General features: G+C 39.6%; 2 protein-coding genes across 2 annotated transcripts in view; one reads left to right on the top strand and one right to left on the bottom strand.

Moving 5' to 3' along the window:
- ankrd27 (ankyrin repeat domain 27 (VPS9 domain)) overlaps positions 1 to 8,281 on the top strand; it is a 34,730-nt gene extending 26,449 nt beyond the window's left edge. Inside the window, exons 15-24 of the mRNA XM_017306551.1 lie at positions 2,072 to 2,188; positions 2,367 to 2,411; positions 2,497 to 2,610; positions 2,691 to 2,885; positions 3,365 to 3,484; positions 3,570 to 3,743; positions 4,470 to 4,563; positions 4,656 to 4,725; positions 4,827 to 4,890; positions 5,797 to 8,281. Of these exons, the coding sequence (XP_017162040.1) occupies positions 2,072 to 2,188; positions 2,367 to 2,411; positions 2,497 to 2,610; positions 2,691 to 2,885; positions 3,365 to 3,484; positions 3,570 to 3,743; positions 4,470 to 4,563; positions 4,656 to 4,725; positions 4,827 to 4,890; positions 5,797 to 5,967 (1,164 nt within the window). The 3' untranslated portion in view covers positions 5,968 to 8,281. The remainder of the gene's footprint in view (positions 1 to 2,071; positions 2,189 to 2,366; positions 2,412 to 2,496; positions 2,611 to 2,690; positions 2,886 to 3,364; positions 3,485 to 3,569; positions 3,744 to 4,469; positions 4,564 to 4,655; positions 4,726 to 4,826; positions 4,891 to 5,796) is intronic.
- A 1,217-nt stretch (positions 8,282 to 9,498) lies between these two features.
- Positions 9,499 to 11,630, bottom strand: part of tmed6 (transmembrane p24 trafficking protein 6) — an 8,047-nt gene continuing 5,915 nt past the window's right edge. Inside the window, exons 3-4 of the mRNA XM_008419396.2 lie at positions 11,110 to 11,267; positions 9,499 to 9,821 (exon numbers count right to left, since the gene is read on the bottom strand). Of these exons, the coding sequence (XP_008417618.1) occupies positions 9,594 to 9,821; positions 11,110 to 11,267 (386 nt within the window). The 3' untranslated portion in view covers positions 9,499 to 9,593. The remainder of the gene's footprint in view (positions 9,822 to 11,109; positions 11,268 to 11,630) is intronic.

Genomic DNA, 11,630 nt, shown 5'->3' with positions numbered 1-11,630 from the left:
CTCTATCAATGACTTAAATTAACTGTAGTAATTCTGTTTGTGTAATGTAGTAACCATGTACAGTGTTTAATATAATTATTAAATRGATGTTTTAAAGAAACAGCCACAAACCTTATGTCTTTGGTCCACAATGGCAGATTTAATTTTAGCATTTCCTCTTCTCCACTTACTTCGTTGCCAGATGTGTAAAATTTACAAAAAGAAGCTATTTAAATGTAAAAGTTGCACATATGTAGATTACTCAAGCTATTTAGAATAGTTTTATACAGAATTCTACACAACATCAATTCATTTATTAATAGATACATATAGATATTAATTACAGAATAGATAGGCAGAGATTTCATTTCTAACAGCTGCTAGCAGTAGTGAGTGTTCATCCAAGAAGTGTGACTTGCAGGAGCAGGGAGGCTGTATACTGGTTTATCTCCTTTTTAAATCAAGAGGCCCATGATAGTTTGACTAGGCAGCAGATGTCCCACAGCTGATTGACTGAACCTGCCATGGACAGAGGAACAAGACCATCTCGGATATGGTGGGTTGTTAGGTCGGCTACTGTTGAGAAAGATGGCCAACAAAACAAAAGGAGAAATTATGAATCACATCAGAATATGGAAATTATTTGGCAGATAGCGCTTAAATCAATATTGAAAATGCTTTTCTAAACAACAGTGTTGGAAGATGTTAGTGATTTTAGTGAAACTTTTAACAGCACTGAAAGGCAGCGGTGTACGTGTATGTTTTCTAACTGTGGCTAAAGCTGCTGCTAGCTGGTTTACTCTCCGATCGGAGGCTGTTTATTATATACACAGTCAGAATAGTGGATTGACAATAAGTAATGACGGTTATCTAACACTTAAATGCTGTTTTATTAAAGTTGATAAAGTGAATCTCTAAACGTTACAGCACTGACAGAGAGGTGTATATTTTTCTTAACTGGCTAAAGCTGCTGCTAGCTGGTTTACTCCAATTGGAGGCTGGTTTCTTTAAATACAGTTGGAGAATGATAAATTGACAATGACTGATGAAGGCTAACATGTAAATACCGTTTTATTACAGTTAATACAGAAAGTGAACCTTTTAACGTTACAACACTGACAGACAGCGGTGTATATATTTTCCCAACTGTGGCTAGCTGGTTTACTCTCTGATGTTTATCTAACACTTTAATGCTGTTATTATTCACCTTACCTTTTATTATATCCTTAAGATAATGAGTATCCGTGAATTTTTCAGTCAGGTTTCCCGAGGCAAAATCACACCAGAAGTAAAGATACACCGTTTCGAGTTATGGCGGTCATTGTCTGACGTCRCTGTGAAAAGGTTCTATTAACCTGACAGTCATGTTTTTGGACTGTGGGAGGAAGCTGGAGTACCCGGAGAGAACTCACGCATGCAGAGGGAGAACATGCAAACTCCGTGCAGAAACTCCCAGGACCTTCTTGCTGCAAGGCAACAGCTCTACTAACTGCCACTGTGCAGCCCTTCAGTATAAATCTTTTTATCCAAATCAGCTTCACACAAAGAAATCAAGTCTCAAGGAGTCTTGTTGTAATCATCAATTTACTCATTCTGAACCATAGGAACTTTTTATCTGAATGATATTGTCACCAAACACTGTTAATCTGTTAAAACGGGACACCAGCATCAGTTTAGTTTAAATGACTGCTCACTCTCACCTGCAGGGGACAGCATTTCTTGCACTTTCTCACACTGCTGCCTCAGCCTTACTTGATGTCAAGTTATATCGAGCCTGTCTGCTTGTTGTTCTTTTTTTCTAAACTTTTTGTCTATATGTAAATAATGGAGGGGCGTTAAGAGGAAAAAATGTCCTCATAGATATTCTTATAAGTTGCACCAAAAAAATCAGTGATTTTGATTACAGAGAAAAATTACAAAACCATCGGGATTGATTGGTTTGATAAACCTTTTTCTCACTCTTTGCAACAAGTTTGATCCAGTACCAAAGCAGAACCTTTATGTGCAAACTGGAGGCAGATTTGTTGACAGTCGGTGAGTTTTCATTCTAACATCTCTTTGGATGTTTTTTGGTTTCTTTTTCTGCCCTCAGTCTGCAGGTTGTTCCCCTCTGGCGTCAGACTGCAGCAGTCGCCGCTCCTCTGTCTCCAGCACATCTTCTATGAGCTCTGAAGCCAAACCTGAGGCTGAGCGTGTTCGACACCGAGAGGTGAACAAACACACACACACACACACACAGAGCAGAGTCTGCCAAACCATATCTGAACACCTGAAGCAGAACCTGGGATCCCAACAGTTTTATGGCTTGATGCTGCTGAGCAGAGAGACGCTGCAGTAGGAACCTGACCTCCAGCCCTGCTGTCTGCTGCTGTGTACTTGTTTTCCAGGTGGAGAAGTTGCTGCGAGCCGTTGCTGATGGCGATGTGGAGATGGTGAGTTGGTTAAATGAAGTGAGCTGATCTGAGCTCTTTTCGGTAAAGGGCGGTTTGTGAGCCATTGTGTGTGTCTGGGTTTCAGATGCGCTACCTGTTGGAGTGGACGGATGAAGAGGAGGATGAAGGAGAGCTGCAGTCTGAGTCACACCTCTGTCATCCACTCTGTCAGTGTCCAAACTGTGCCCCTGCTCAGAAGGTTTGACAGGGTTTGCCTGAATAAAACTTTCTTCAGTTAGAAGACAGTTTGTGTTTGATGGTGTCTCTGGTGCCCTGCAGCTGCCTCTGCAGCTGACTGGAGCGCTARGTGTCAACAGCTGCAATGCAGACGGCTTCACGCCTCTCCATGTGGCCGCCCTGCATGGCCACTCATCCCTGGTGGCGCTGCTGATCCGCCACGGGGCGAACGTCAATGTCCGCACCATCCAGAGCGCCACCCCGCTTCACCTGGCCAGCCAAAACAACCATGTTCAGGTAGGAAGGGCCCAGTGCAGGGGACAATGCTTCAACAGGGGATGAGCCCCATAAACAGCAGATTAAGTGTAGAAGTCGGCTGAGAGACTAAGGTGTTTTCAGTTTACTAAGTTTAAAATAGAGCAATAAGGGGGAAAAAAAGCTTTTTTTCTGTATCATGATTCTCAGAAATATCATGATATAGTTTCAACTTGACATRCAGTTAACATCTGCACTTAATCTGTTTCCATACAACTAAAATAACAAATTAAACATTAATAACTAGTGAAATATGTTTTAAGAGATTGCTATGTACAACAACTTTACTCTCAATAAATAAAATCTAATATAAATAAGTAAAAATTACATTTCTATAGCTTGCAAAAGAGTATTGTTTTCATTCAATTCCTCACTGATTAGGACTTCCAAAGGAAATGCATACACACTATTTCATGATCCTTGAATTTGTGTTTGTGAACACAGTTTTCTGTTACCGTTAGGTTGTGAGGTTTCTGCTGGAGTGCAATGCCAAGCTGAACAAGAAGGATCACTATGGAAACACCCCTCTGATCCATGCGTGTCTCTGTGGGAACCTGGAAACGGTCAGCATTCTGCTGCAGGTACATGCTCAAACTAACACAGAGAGACTTTCTGGATAATAATTATTCACTAATCTTCTAATGGAAAAAATACATTTGTGTGCAGAGTAATGCTTTGGTGAACGTAGCAAATGTGCAGGGCAACACGGCTCTGCATGAGGCCGTGCGGGGGGGGCACCAGGCTGTGGTGGAGCTGCTGCTGAAGTCTGGGGCCTCGCCCAGCCTCAGAAACAAGAGGCAGAGGACGCCGCTAGACTGTGCTTATGAGTTTGGTGGCAAGGTTGTTCCTCACACACACAACACACAGATAAACATCAGCCCCCATGATTAAGTTTACAAATGTCTGTGTATGTGTCTTTCTCAACACTCAATGTTGTCTTACATAGTTAGACATAAATATGTAAGGTAACATGACAGACACAATATTGAAATACTCAGTAGAATGAAGTTTCAAAAAGATTGCAAAATCAAAGGAGGCTGCTTGAAACAGATGAGTTTTGAGTTYGGATTTCAAACGTGGCAAAGAGTCTGCMTTACTGAGATCAGATCCAAAGGTTAAGTTTCGCTTCAAAAAGCAATCTGATGGGACGCTGGAAAAGACTGCTGTTCTGTTCAAGTTGTGTTGAAAGGAGTTAGCCTATCAGAGAAGCTATTCCACCCTAAAGTAGCATCTCAGTGCTAAACATGTAGCAGCAGCTCAGATGTACCCAACACTAACATCAGTGACCACAGTCACATTTATAAAGTAGATTCAGGAATGATCTAATAAATCAAAATTACATATATATATATACATATAGATATATAGAGGTAGACATATAGATATAGAATTTAGAGAATCTGCAATTAACTTTATTGAGACTTTTAATCAAGTCCCACTACCAGTAGAAGTCCAAACCTTTGTGTGTGTTTGTGGCCCATAAATTGTTCACATTTCTCCAGAGTGTCATCAGTCTCCTGTTACGTGGCACATTACATTCTGCTTTCCCATTTCATCCTTCAACAGAACACTGAAACTTTAAGAGCTCTGCAGAAAGCGTCAGGACTTTCACCAGAGGCTGAACCAATCAAACTCCTCTCTGTGCCCAAAGGGGCTCTGGGTAACATTAACCTGCTAACCACTGCAACTGTTTAACTGTTCAGATATGTTAGCACCCTGTGTCAGCTCTGCCCTGATCATCTTATGTTGCAGCTCATTCATTGGTGCAGCGCCTGAAGCTGCAGGATAGCCGGAGACACAAACTGGCTCAGTCTGTCAGCAGGTGGATCCCAACACATCCTTCACATTCAGAGACAGTTTAATAGGATTAACAAGGATGCACATTATCATTAAYATTTTTGTATGTTATTTTTTTTGCTCTAGAATGCAGCACATGAGAAAAGGTTCATCTGGTTCACCCCCCAGGAGTCCATCATTTCTTAACCAGGTACATCCTATCTCACTTCGTAATGAAGACTGACTGATCAGGAGTGATCAGGATCATGAAACACTGAAAAGCTGAATGACTTTCATAGGAATCTGAGGGTTGAAGAAAACGTTTACTTAGTCAATAGTTTTGACTAAATAAATATAGTTTTGAATTAATTCAGTTCATTAATTGGAGATTCTGTAATTAACTTTATTTATTTTTTTTAATCAAGCCCCATTACCAGTAGAAATACAAACTTTTGTGTTTGTATTAATGCAAGATGGCATAATTTACTGAGGGGGCACTATTATGTGAAATTTTTTTCTTCTAGCTTTTACATCATGTTATGTTATTGCCTCATCAAAAACAAACGTGTAGTGTTACTTTGATTCATTCATGCATGTTTGGGAATACTTTCATTTCTATGGCAACCACTCAGGCTAGCAGAGCTCTATCTTTTAAAGTTGGAGCCTGGTCTCCAGCTGCAGTCTCCAGCCAAGCTTCCTCCTCACAGAGCATCACTAGCCAGCTGCTAGTCAGCTCCTTCAGACTAGCAGCAGCAATTAGCAAACACCAGGTGGAACTGCACATCTGTTGAGCTGATTATACAATCTACTACTCAGTGCATTAAAGGGTCAATAGAGTAACGGTGTTTGTGATGATGTGCTGAAAGCCGACTGTCAGAAACAGCTGGGAGCTTCTTAAAGAGACAGAGACCCAATTCCAAGGCATTAAATTGTGAAATCAAATTTTTTTTTAAGTCATATTTGACATACAGTAAACCCTTGTTTATCACAGGAGTTGCGTTCCAAAAATAAACCACAATAGGCGAAAATCACAAAGTAGTCAGCTTTATTTTTTTACAATTATTATACAGCTCTATAGAACAAAACTAAAGACTGACAGGAATGTGTGTTTGTCTAGCAGGTGAACCCAGAGCGGAGGAGGCTGAGGCGYGGGGAGACCAGCYACTTAGGAAGCCTTGACTTCTCACCTTGTCTAAAGGAGCRGCCCCTGGTTCGTTGCCACACCCTGGACGGTGGGGCACTACCCCCAGAGCCAGCGCAGCCCCCAGCCCACTCTGAAACTGACTGACCACTTATTATAAGTCAGTGCTGTGACAGCAGCTGGTGGGGCAGTGCGACGGCACAATCATTACCCCGTGCTCACGGTGCACACAGCCTAGCTCACATGAAATAACCCTGGCCGGTCTCTGCAGGGTGACGCAAATCTGCATCACTGCAGGAGGAAAAGGGGATTTCTCACACAACTCTACCAGTTTAAAGCACAATGTGTTGGGTCACAGCATTGTGATCTGGTTTTATTTGCCCCAGCTTTTAGATTTAGGTCAGTTTCTTTGACTGATTGTTTCGTGGATGCACTTTTTACACATATGCAATATTTTACTAGATTTCAGMGGTGGATATACACTGTTACGCTGGTTCTGCCCAGAAAACTCCACCTTATTCCTTCTGTTTCCATTCTGATTCAGTCTGAATTTACTTCAACATAGAAAAGGTTCCCAATTTGAAAAAAGGAACATTTCATGTCAAATGGTGGAATCCATCCTACAACCCTCTCCCACTCAACTTTCTGCAGCTTGATGTAAYGTTGTGTGTGGAAGTCTGTTGGAAAAACAATATCTCCAGTTTGTTTCCAGGATTTCTTTTACTAACTTACCTTTTATATCATGAAACATGAAATAATCCAGGATGAAATACTGATAGATCATTCTTACAACATGTTACTAAATTAAATCCAGCTGTCAATTAGTCTCAGCTATCCCCCTTCCTGTACTTTTCTCTGCTGAGTTTTTCATAGATTATGGATTTCAATTTTTTAGGAAAATGCTCAARGTTTTGCATATAATTTATTCAATTGTATATTAACATCTGGGTGTTCCTGCTCATATCCCAGTTTTAGCCTCTTGACGCTTCTAAAATATAACAGATATTTCACTCCTGGTTAATATAAAATAATAMAATTTTCTAGAACTAGCCTGAGTCAGATGTGGGAAATTAACTTAAATTTTCAGTTATAAAGGCAAGTATAAAACATTCCCCCAATGGCACAAATTGACGAAACATCCAGCAGTAGGTGGAGCCATGTTGCACCAGGAAGCCTGTATGAAAGTACCAGAACTAAAAAAGTAAAGGGATGAGAGAAGAGATTAAACTTTCTTCAAATATCCTGATTATCATATCGTAGTTGGAGAACTAAAACTGTTGCATTGTTTGTTTGAATCAAGCTGCTACATCTGAACCCTGTGACCACGTCTGACCCGTAGAACCTCTAATGGGAAAAAGGGATTCAGCCCGTTTCTTCATGTTGGCTTCACACTGAATAGAGTTCAGTTTAAAACCGAACATCAAATTTTATTTCAAAACGGCGCTTAGTGTTTTGTCCTCAAGACCAGATGTAACTATGGCTACAAGATGTCAACTATTATTGTTCATAAGCATTAGTCKGTTTCATTCTGTTCCCTGCTCAGATGTACTGATGAGTCTTCATTGCAGTTTGCAACTTCTCCATTGACTTTCTGTGCTGACTCGGCTCGCTGTGAGGATATTAGTCACAGTGGTCAGAGGCAGAGTTTTCAGTCAGCTGATGACAAAAAATTATGTTGCTGCTCCTGCTCAGCAGCAACACATTCACACGGGAAAAGGAGGTACATCCTCTCTTTTCATTTAGAAATGTTGAAGTTTAAATTCCAAAACTGTTCAAAAACCATCCACACTAAACCACTACTGATTAATCAATTTTCAGCCAACTTATTAAAAGTTCACTTCAGAAACTAGATATGATCAAAATACATACGCCCCAGGAGTTTAAAGTGAGTTTACTTCATTTTCACTAGAACTCAATTATGAAGTGTTTCAAAAACGTGCCATCCTTGCATAACTTCTGATGTGTGTTTCAGAGACCCGAGGCACCCCAAAACACGACATAGTAAAATACATAAAGGGGTTCTCATGATAAATCAGAAAACATGTCAATATCTGCTGCTGGAAACTCTGGCTTTAATCTGGAGGTGGAGCTGATGTCTGATAGGATGCTGCTGCAGGCAGCTCTGTAGTGGAGGGATCTGTTTGCATGTTTATCCTCAGCTGTGTTCCACCATGATGACAGCCTCAGTACTGTATGTGTTCTCTCCTGTTTTACTGCCTGATGCTGAGCTCTGCACTCAGTCTCGCACAGGATGTCCATCATATTTGTTCCTGTGAGTTTTTCTCCAAACCTTTAGGAAATCCTATAGAGCCAGGCCTTTTTTCTGGTCTAGGCTCTGACAGCCTGCTGCTAGTGTTTTAATTATTCTAATGCACCATTTTCATTTCAGGATTGAAAGTTAAAACTGTTGAATGTGCCTTATAAAAACCCAAAATATTCAATAAAAGACTTTTTTTTTTTTAAATCAATTTCATTTGTCACCCTGATATTTTAATGTTTTTGAAGTAAAAAAAAAAAACCTGGTTTGTGTTAAAAGTGAGCCTGTTTGTGTCAGACTGGACAGTTGTTGCACGTCGCTATCTGCATATGTTTTTAGTAGCTTTAGAGAGAAAGCCAACCCTCCTTTAGTTCTATAGTTTCATGTATCTGGACAGAATAAAAACATTCTGGTCTTTTTCAAAACCTAAGAAAAGTTCAACCTAATTTCAGGTGTACAAACCATGAAACCAATTTTTTTCTTCTATTTTAGAAAGATGAAGCCAAATTGACAAGTTGTGTCTAGGGAAATTGGCTAAACACCGGCCCCAATAAACTTTTAAGTAGCTTCAGTTAAGGCTCCCCATGTTTGGATGAAATTGTCCACACTTCATCCAAACTTATTCAGCTTATTCAGGTTAGTCAACATTTATTTCTGCTCAGCTCTTTTGGATCCCAGCTAATGACCCGACTCGAGCCTCAGTCCAGTCTTTGTGAAGCTCTTCCTTATCATTGAAAGGGTTTTGCTCGACAGCCCTTTCAAGACCGGGTTATGCGTGTTACTAGTCCAACTTGTCACACATTTTCCTTCCACTCAACTTTCTATGGAAAAGACATTTGTTACAACTGGCAGTCTTCCACATGTGACCCTCATCTGACCTCTCATCTGAGGGTCTCAAAACAACTTTGCAGGTGTTTTGAGTGAATTAACTGATCAGCATGTAACACCAGGTGTTTCCACTTTTTACAATATTAAAATATTACGATATTAAAATTGTAATAATAAAAACAGTATTAATATTATTACAATACTGTATTATTCCCAATTTGAAAAAAGGAACATTTCATGTCAAACTGTGGAATCCATCCTATAACCCTCTCCCACTCAACTTTGTGCAGCTTGATGTATTATTACAATAATATTGTAATATTAAAATTTCCTGTTCCAATCACTTCCATCACTATAATCATTAAAATCGTATGGAATAGAGACTTGAAATATTTTACCTAAATGAAGCTATAGAGGTGTTTCAGTTTCTAAAATGAGTTTAGATGTTCCTGTTGAGCTGGCATGAAGCAAAGCTGAACCTGAATGTTGAGCCATGCCAAATTTCTGGAGAGGGGATTGTTGGAAAAGAAAAAAACTAATAGAAGTCTACCAATTAAAAAAAAAAGATATGTCAATTAAAAACAATTCTAAGAGGTTTTTAGAACATTTCTTTAATGTTTCACATGGACCCAGAACCAGGAGAGGTTTGGAGTCTGCTCAGCATGTTTCTTGGTTTGTTCGCTGCCTATCAGCATGAAGGCTTTTCAGCCTCAGCTTTGCTCACAAAGAGGCTTTTAAGGAAGAGGAACTGCAGGTACCCAGATGTGACGATCAGCAGGCTGAGGGACATCGACCACCATGTGATGTAGCGGGAGTTAGACTGCAGCAGGAAGTGGTCTGCGCTCCTTCTCATGCGGCTGAAGCTGTAGTAGCGGAACATGTGGAAGACRTGGCGCTCCACTTTACTGGTGGCAACCTAAAAATGTCAGAACAAATAAACACTTCCCACAAAAAAAAAACTTTTCTGTTTGGATCTAGATCAGTGGTTCTTAACCTTTTTTGAGGTACCGAACCCCCAAGTTGCATATGCGCATCCACCGAACCCTTCTTATTCCACAAACACACACAAAATACTTTGTGGTATTCTGATTTAGTAATGTAATTATATTAGTTGTGTTACCACCCCCCACACCACTAGAGGCAGTAGCAACCCCAAAAAGATGCGACTAAGGAGCAGATTTAGACTAGAATTTGGTAAAAACGGTGAGTTTTGCTGACGTAATTAAAGACACAAGTTCAAATCCATGCCGAGAGTGGAGCTCCTTCAATCAGGGCTCCTCCGCAGCTCTGATTAGCTAAACAATGTAACGTGATCCTCTGCAGCAAGTGATGGCAAAGCGGGGCGTCATCACGACTTTACACAAGTGTGTCTTTACCTCTGCGGCAGAGGCTCCACCGAACCCCTGGGGTTCGATCGAACCCAGGTTAAGAACCACTGATCTAGATATTTAGGTTAAGAACCACTGATCTAGATATTTAGGTTAAGAACCACTGATCTAGATATTTAGGTTAAGAACCACTGATCTAGATATTTAATGATATCATGCAGTTCTATAATATATAATTGTGTGTGTTAAATGTGTGATCCATGCTTATGCTTAAATTATTTTGGGAATTTTTTCACAGAATTTTAAGGCCTAAAGCAGCAGATCTGAGTAATCAGTTAGTTAGCATCAGACTTAGAACGGATGTTTACTGGTTTTACTTTGTAGGACCCTGAGATGACATGTCATGTTGAACAGAGACTTCGTGCAGCCAGACTATCTACATATCTTTGTTTTTCTTTTTTTCCATTAGAAAACTTTATAATAGTAGAACGTTTTTAATAGCCTTTAATGTATCCCAAAATCTTAAAAAAAGAAAATTCTAGCTTTTGTCCCAGTGTATTTTTTTTTTTTAGCAGACACCTTCTTTATATACACAGACACATTTCTAAACACACCACACAGTTTAACTAGTCATATAATAAATGTGTAAAATGTGCTTATCAATATTTGTAAATACTCCRATTAATTCTTGGAAAAATTGTTGAATATTTGCTCTACAAGCAAAGCATGTTTTTGAACACACAATTTTTACTTTTTCAGGTGAATGAAAATTACATTTATAACAATGTCTAAATGCAAATATATGTTCTGTTCACATCTGAACAGAAAATATATTTATTTGCAGTAAAGTGAATTTCCCAGAGGAAATGAAGAGACCTGAATGAAGCTCAGTGTGTTGTTCAACTCCTCCTCCTTCATGTCCCTCTCCAAATCTTTGGAAGAGTTCGGGTTGTCATAGTAAACACCGAAGCTGAGAAAGACCTGCATTGTGCTGAAGCGGTTGTGGAAGTTGCTCAAACACATCTGATAGAAACCTGTGTAATTAAACATCAAGTTAAAAGTTTAGACACAGTCACTTTGGGGGCCTAAGTAGCAGAGTGTACAAGGTTAGTTTTATTTCTTTGGTTGATTTATTGCAGGAGTATAGAAAAATTAAAGGGAAACCTGAACAGGTTAACCTTTGTGATTTACTTAATTTATGTTTTTCTTCATTCATTTGGCCTCTACAAATTTCTTCTTGGTTTTTTTAATAGGTTAATTGCTATCTTTCAACATCAGCCCTTTAGCTTGTTTGTAAGTATAAACCCAGCCTGCTAACGTTCATGTAGCATTAATTTCACGCAGCCATGGAGTGTATGTGGCTTTCAGGAACAAGCCGATTCTTTTTTTTTTAACGG

Source organism: Poecilia reticulata, linkage group LG9, assembly GCF_000633615.1.
Source record: "Poecilia reticulata strain Guanapo linkage group LG9, Guppy_female_1.0+MT, whole genome shotgun sequence".
In the NCBI taxonomy this organism is placed as follows: Eukaryota; Metazoa; Chordata; class Actinopteri; order Cyprinodontiformes; family Poeciliidae; genus Poecilia; species Poecilia reticulata.
This window is presented reverse-complemented; position numbering and strand designations above follow the sequence as displayed.